Here is a 7,423-nt window from a genome sequence, read left to right on the forward strand (position 1 = left end):
CGGTGACCACATTGAGGGCCCTCTGCCTGCCAACCCCAGAGAAATCCACAGCAGATTGGAGATGAGCCCCCAGTCAGCCCCAGGGCTCCGACACCACCAGGTTGGGATTCCCGGCTAAAGAGCAGGGTGGCGGAAGAAGAAGTAGGAAGACCAGGCAGAGAAGCACATTTTTTTTTTTTTTTAAGAAAAAACACACTGATAAGATGGCTAGGCCATCACTAAACAATTGACTTCCCTTCCACCTCTGTGGATAATGTCCCCAAATTTTGATTGTCCCCCCCCCCAACTCTCCTTACAAAAACACATTGGACACAGTGGGCACCAAGTCCACTGCCCTCCCCCTTCCCTGAGGCCTCTAGCTCCCCTCTAGCTGAGGGTTCTTGGGGGGCACTGCCTCCTCCCCCACTCCTGGTAGCCCCACGTTTTTCTGCTCTAGGACATTCAAGTCTACACCCTCACCCCATGGACTGCCGTTTTCAGAGGGCTCAGGGATGGCGAGAGGTCCTGAAAGTCAGAGCTATATTAGAAATAAATATATATATATATTTTTTTCTGTTGAGGCAGTTAGGAGGCGAAGGCAGGCCAACTGTTGGGACTGAAGGCTTCCCTTCCTGCTGTCTCCCCCCACACACTCCATTTCAGCTGCAGGTCCACCCCCTTCCCAAGCCAGAGCCAGCCCCCAGCACCTCCCATGAGGTCCCCTGCGTTTCTTTTTCCTTCTGTTGCTCTCTTTGACTTAACAACGTGAAAACAGGGTATATTTGAACAAACTGTCTGTCCGGGGCAGGGGCTGCAGCTGGGCCTGTGTACCTTGCTGGGCTTCCTGACTGGACACTTTTGTTGCACTTAGAGTTTACATTTTAATGGATATAAAAACAACTTGGAGAGATGCCTGGGCCTGCCGAAACCCAGCGTCCCTCAAAAAGCGTGTGTTCTAGTGAACATTTTCATATATATTTATTGGTTATAGCCTGTTAAACTATTTTCTTTTTTTTGTATTATTTATCCCCTTACATGATGTATTTATATAAGGGAAAAAAAAGGAAAAATTGTACTTTTTTAGTATTTACTTGTTATAAAGGATGTTGTGTTTTCTGTCATGTAAAGCCAGTTATTTTAGTTATTGCTGTACTCTAGGAAAGAGCTGTAGATTTATGTTAAAACTCGTACTTAGGAGCAATTGTAATTAGTTCTAACAGGCATGAACTCAGCTCCCCAATGGTCACTGTATAGTCCTGAATTTGTAGCCTTAGAGTTAATTCTCTCTTGGAACTTACTTTGTTCTTCCGTAGTTACTTTTTTCCTTACTTAAAGGGGTTGTCTGTCAAAAAACAATTCTTGAATAAATTTTTTCTGTTATCAACTTTATCTTGTCCTGGTGGTCCAATTTAGAGAGCTCCCTGTAAGTACCTCCCCCCCTCCCCCGCCAGGGATAGATAAAGGACATGGAAGACATTTTCTTTTTTGTCCCCTACTCGGCTCCCTTTGACCCCTTGATATATCATGGGTTTAAATATAGTTTTTCTCCCTTAAAAGAGCCCGAAAGTCTGACAGCTTTTTAAGCTAAGGTTTAAGGAGTGAGTTTGGGCAAGGTGAAGAGGACCTGGGTGCTCTCTCTAGATCTTTCTATCTAGTCTCTTGCCTTTCAGTTTTTCTTTCATTGGCCTTTTGTCTGCTCATTTCTTTGGCCACAACCTCTGCATACTCCCACCCAACAAAAACAAAACAAAAATCTGGCCCATCACTGCTTCTTCCAGGCAACCTAAACTTCACAATCCTCTTCCGGAGCTACAAAGAAGTTGTCACGTGACTTGAAGCCCAACTACCATTGGGTCTAAAATGAAAACAAAGGAAAATGATTAATCTTGAAAAAAAAAAAAAGCAGGCTTGGATTTCTCAGGTCAAACCTTAAAACTCAAGAGAAATTAAATTACTACATAAAGTTCAGGGTGGAAGAAGAGGACTTGCATCTGATTTTTCCCTGCTAATGAGAAGAGAGAGAGGCGGGTGGCAGCTGCTGGAAGCAAGCTCCCAGTGTAAATAAAATGGTCCCCAGGCTAACGCGGGGGCTCAGTTTCCACGATTCTTTGGAAAACTTCATTTCTTCATTGCGGTTCCATAAAAGTTTTATCACGTTGGAGCGAGGATAGAGGGAGTCTGTCAGAGATGAAATGTCACTGCCACGTCTTTGGAGCCGATAAGAGCGAGAAGACAGGACGGCTGAAATATGGAGCTAATTCGCTGAAAGAAGCGATGGCTGCTTGCTGAAGAGTTGCATAATTCTAATTGTAAGCGATGCGCCCGCATTGCTTAATTAGGAGCATATATTTGGTGGTAGTGATGGGGGGATGGTGCCGTGAGAGCCGCTCCAGGCCCTCAACCTTAAAGCAAGGGCTGATTTTCATTTTTATGTTGCACCCTGGCAGTCCAAGGTTAGTAATTACAGTCTTTATGCAACAATAAATAACAATAAAAAAGCAACCTGAATTCTACATCCTCCCCCCACCACCGTGATCTAGTAGGATTTTTAACTGGTGTAGGATCATTCAAGCAGCAAGCAATTTAGCTTTAGGTCAGGCTATAATTTAAAGGCATAAGAGCATGCAAAGTTTGATTGGGATCAAATAACACGCAGGGGTTTGTCTTTCCTTCTTTCTCCCCTTCTTCCTCTCTCTTCCCTGGATAACATCTTGGGAATGATGTAACTAGATGGGGTGCCTTGGTTAGTTCGGTTAGTTCTAGGGGTGGGGTAGAGTATTTATCTCCTGATAAAGAAGACTTGAGATTTGGCTTAAAGTTAGCACTGCAAACAGCAAAGGCCAGGAGGGCTGAGCTGGGTGTCTTGGCCTCTCCGGGAGATTGCAGACACTCCCTACCAAAGCCCCAGCCTGGCCCCAGAAGGCAGTGAAAGAGTCGTGCTTTAAGATTCACGGCACAACAGGGGGTGGGGGAGGGATGCCTCCGGCCAGGAGGGCTCTCTCAGCCCCCTTAACACCCAAGTTTTCCGCTGTTGGCTAATCTGGCCGTAAAATCTGTCAGCAAGGGTTAGAGAGAGCTATGTTTCCTGCAGGAACGGTGTGGGGTAAGAGCTGCAGAAAGCTGCGCTGGACTCTGCAAGCAGCTGGGGAGGCTCTGCTGCAGAACTGCAGAGAGACTGGTGGGGGTAGGCAGAGCACCCATCCTCCCTCAGGCCTCACTGTGCCCCGTCCAGCCAACTACCTTCTGGCTCCATCCTCGCCTATTCCCCACACGTACCCTCAGATCCCCTCCATAGCTCCAAATGGCAATAATATTTATTCTGTTGGAGTCCAACTGCACACCCCTATCTCAGGCCAGTTTGCCTAGTTCAGAGAAGCCCTCCCCAGCCCTCCTTCCCCAACCCTGCAAGCCCTCACCTCCAGTCCTCCTTTCTCTCCCCCTCCTCCTCTCCGCCCCCAACCTGCTGCTCAAGACTTCCCAGCCCCGCTTTTGAAAATACTCACCACCACCCACGCTGGCATGATGGTGACAGAGTTTCTAGATGCCGCTCCGGGCTCAGTTGCCATTTCTCTGCTAGCTGGCCTTCTCCAGGCTGGGCTCCCACAGCCAGGAGGGGGAGGGGAGGCGAGAGCCGTGGGAGTTCTCCCGGCAAACTTTCCACCCAACTTAGCGCCTTCCCTCTGTTCCCATTTCCCATCTGTTTCCTCGCTCTCCTCAAGTCACCTTTCTCCCCAGTACTCCCCAGCCCATCCCCCCAGCCTTTTTAAGGGATGTTCCTTCTGCTTTCCCAAAGAGCCAAATTCTTTGATGGAATCGGAGGGAGCTGTCGGGGGGCCCAAGATTGATGGCCTCATCTCCTCTGCGTCCCTCTGACCCACTTATTTAAAAATCTTCCCCTAGATCCACTTTTCATCTTCGGCTTTGCGGCCTAGTTTCCCACCAATTGTTTGGGGGCGGGAGCTCTGAGTCTTGTGTCCCCACCCCTCCCTCTCAGCAATAACTTCACACTATCCTGGCTTTCCTGGAAAGAACATTTCAAAAAATCCTTTCCCTCCAAGGGCCAGAAATGGAAGAGCATCTCAGGGGTCCTGATTTCCACTGTCCTCATCTTCAGGGAATTCAGTCTTGTCAGGGCTTTAAAAACAAACAAAAAAAACTAGAACAACAGCATAAAACAAACAAAAAATGGGAGGGAGAATCCTTTTGTCCTGCGGGGGGAGGGAGGGAAGCCGCCCCCGTACCTTCTTACATCAACCAGAGCTTTGAGAGTTAGATCAATGGCTACCTTATTTCTGGTGTATACTGAGCATAGCCACACACACAGGCTTGGAGTTTGAATGGTGCCTCTGCACGTTGGAGCCTGCCAGCTGCAAGGGGGCAAGTCCTAGAGGAGTGCAGGAAACCCACCCCCCCACCAGCAGGGGCAGAACACGGAACCAAGGCCACTTGGCCACAGAGGCCCGCTCCCCAACCCCAAGTGCCATCTACCTGGCTCCTGGCTGGCAGTGCTTGTCCATTCCTCAAGACTGAACTGCAGCCTTTGAGGGCTTGAATGAAGCCAGGTAGGGCCAGGAATGGTGACTCTCCTCCCATCCATCCCAAGGGAGCACTGGCCTCCTTTCCCCACGTGGAGAGAGGCCCAGTACCTCTCTTTGAGGGTGGGAAGGGATGGGGAGTGTGGGCTGATGCTGTGCAATCAAGCCTGGCTCCACGAAATTCTTTGGGATGAATCTCCTCCAGGCTCTCTGACTTCCCAGGTTCTCACAACCCCCCCATCCCTTTGAAGTGGCCGAGAGTGGGAGAGAGTGTGTGAGGTACCCCTTGTGGAAATGAGGGGCTCCCGGTGTGTCCAGGTTGTGGTCCTCTGGAGTTTTTGAATCAATTAAACCAAATAATGCTCTCTGTTTTCCACCAGGCCCAGAAGAGTGATTGGCCGAGGCAGGTCCCGTGACCACAAATACCCTGCAATTTCGCCAGAGTCCTGGGTTTAACAGAGAGAGTCCCCATACGCTTGTATTTATCAGCAATATACAAATATAAAGGCCCAAAATTAAAAAAAAAAAAAAAAAAGGAGAGAGACAGAGAAAGAGGGAGCCAGCGCGGAACCTCCCCCTCCCAAAATCGCTTCCGTCCATAAGCCTGGGGGGCCAGGGGGGGGGTCCCTTCTGATCCTCCCTCCTGACGTTCCCCCCCCCCCCGAAGGCCCCCTCCCCCACCACTGAAAGCCATGAATTTTGAATTTGAGAGGGAGATTGGGTTTATAAACAGCCAGCCATCGCTCGCGGAGTGTCTGACTTCCTTCCCCGCTGTCTTGGAGACACTTCAAACTTCATCAATCAAGGAGTCGACATTAATTCCTCCTCCTCCTTTCGGGCAAACCTGCCCCAGCCTCCAGCCCGGCGCCTCCACCCTTCAGAGACCCGGGAGCCAAAAGCGAACCGAAGATGGGCCTGCTCCGCCGCCGCCGCCGCCGCTCCCCGCCGCCCCCCTGGCCCCCGAGTTCCCCTGGATGAAAGAGAAGAAATCCACCAAGAAACCCAGCCCGCCTGCCACATCTCCTTCCCCAACCGCCTCCACTGTCCCGGCCGCCGGGGTGGCAGCGCCCGCAGGTCGGTGAGCGAGGTGGGGGTGGGGCGAGCCATGGAAGACGGCCGGGGGGCGCCCCGAGAGGGTGAGAGCTCACTGGGGTTCCCTGCCCGCGCCACTCCCAAGACTGGAAAACGCTGCCCACGGCTGGGGTCCGTGCCGGTCCGCTGCCAGCAGTTCCCCCCCCCCCCCTTTCTTTTTCCTATGGCAGATTCTGGAAAAGCTTTATTCTCAGCTAGAAGCACAGGGATGCCAAGGTGCTCTCGCGTGTCTGTGTAGGGGAATGAGCGTGTGGTTGTTGAGGCTGAATCTGGGGGCAGGAAACGATGCCATCTTCCCTCCGGTGACCCCCAGGATAAGCGGACTTGGAGAGCTAGGCACTGATGAACCTTCTCCGGGTTGGGTGGGAAACTTCGGGATTAAGGGGGTTCCCCAGGGAGGACTTGAGAGCGGGGCTCTAAGGTTGGGGTGGTGGTGGTGGCGGCTCAAGGAGCTGCATTCCGTCCCCCTGCGTTCCCTGCCCCGGGCCGCGTTTACCCCAAGGGCTAGAGAAGAAACGCAGAGAGCGCGCGAGTCGCTTACGGGGTTGGCGCTGGGGGTAGGGTTGGAGTTGGGGGGGGTTCTGTTGGTATGCGTTTTGGCGGGTGTAGGGTTGGGGGAGGTTAGTTTTTTTTTTTTTTTTTTTTTTCTTTAGCTGCATGGAGGTCGGGCTGAGGACGTGGTCCGCCGTGACGCCCAGCCTGCTTTCCCCGCAGATGGCCCGGGCCTGGCAGAGGCCGGCGGGGCGCGCAGGCTGCGCACCGCGTACACCAACACGCAGCTGCTGGAACTGGAGAAGGAGTTCCACTTTAATAAGTACCTGTGCCGACCGCGCCGCGTCGAGATTGCGGCCTTGCTGGACCTCACCGAGAGGCAGGTCAAAGTCTGGTTCCAGAACCGGCGCATGAAGCACAAGCGGCAAACGCAGCACCGAGAACCGCTCGATGGGGAGTCAGCGTGCGCCGGAGCCCTGGAGGACGCAGGCGACCCGGCCGAAGAGCCCGCGGTCAGCCCTGGCGGCCCCTCCGCCTCGCAGGCGACGCAGGAAACCCGCTGTCTCCCACCCGAGGTCACGTCGGGGTCCCGGCCGTGGGCCGCTCGTTTGGAGGGTGCGGGTGCGCCAAGCCGGGGCTGTGCGCTGCGCGGGGCCAGCGCGCTCCAGCCCGAACCGACGCCAGACGACACCTTCCCGGAAAGGCAGGATTCGCCGTTCCCGCCCGACCTCAACTTTTTCGCGGCCGACTCCTGTCTCCAGGTGTCCGGAAGTCTCTCCTCCGGCCCGCAGGGCTCGCTGGACAGCCCGGTCCCTTTTTCCGAAGAAGATCTGGATTTCTTCACCAGCACGTTGTGCGCCATCGACCTGCAGTTCCCCTGACCCCGCGCCCTCCGCTCGGCCTTTGCGACCTCCGCCCTTAGCTACACTCTGGAAAAAAAAAAAAATCCTTTCCCACCCCCGCAGTCGCATAGACATGCGTTTTGCTAAAATTCAGGTATTATTATTGAATTAGCATCTTGATCCACTCCCTGCCATCTTTCTCTAAAATATCCCCGTTGGGCATTCGGGAGTCCTTTTCAAACCACACACAATTTCATTCGCTACACTCTTTTCCAACGAAATCTCAGGAATAATTAAAGTATAGGTGGGGCTTTCGTTAAAATAACTAAAGGGACCTATTCTCTCTTTTTTTTTTTTTTGGTTTAGATCGTAGACTATTTATTAAAATTCTTTAATAGGAAAAGGGGAGAGTATTTATTGTACATTATTTTCATAGATTAAATAAATGTCTTTATGATACGGAAACGAACCTATGAGTGTCGG

At 52.1% G+C, this 7,423-nt stretch overlaps 1 protein-coding gene across 1 annotated transcript; it reads left to right on the forward strand.

Annotated features, from left to right (window-relative positions):
* Positions 1 to 5,192: 5,192 nt before the first annotated feature.
* On the forward strand, positions 5,193 to 6,981 carry HOXB2 (homeobox B2). The gene is made up of 2 exons (XM_041000779.1): positions 5,193 to 5,588; positions 6,321 to 6,981. The coding sequence occupies exons 1-2, from the start codon at positions 5,207 to 5,209 to the stop codon at positions 6,977 to 6,979; spliced, it is 1,041 nt and encodes a 346-aa protein (XP_040856713.1). The 5' UTR covers positions 5,193 to 5,206; the 3' UTR covers positions 6,980 to 6,981.
* The last annotated feature ends 442 nt before the right edge of the window (positions 6,982 to 7,423 follow it).

The sequence above is a fragment of the Ochotona curzoniae genome, unplaced genomic scaffold (assembly GCF_017591425.1).
Source record: "Ochotona curzoniae isolate NIBS_2020 unplaced genomic scaffold, NIBS_Ocur_1.0 scaffold_2453, whole genome shotgun sequence".
Taxonomy (NCBI): domain Eukaryota; kingdom Metazoa; phylum Chordata; class Mammalia; order Lagomorpha; family Ochotonidae; genus Ochotona; species Ochotona curzoniae.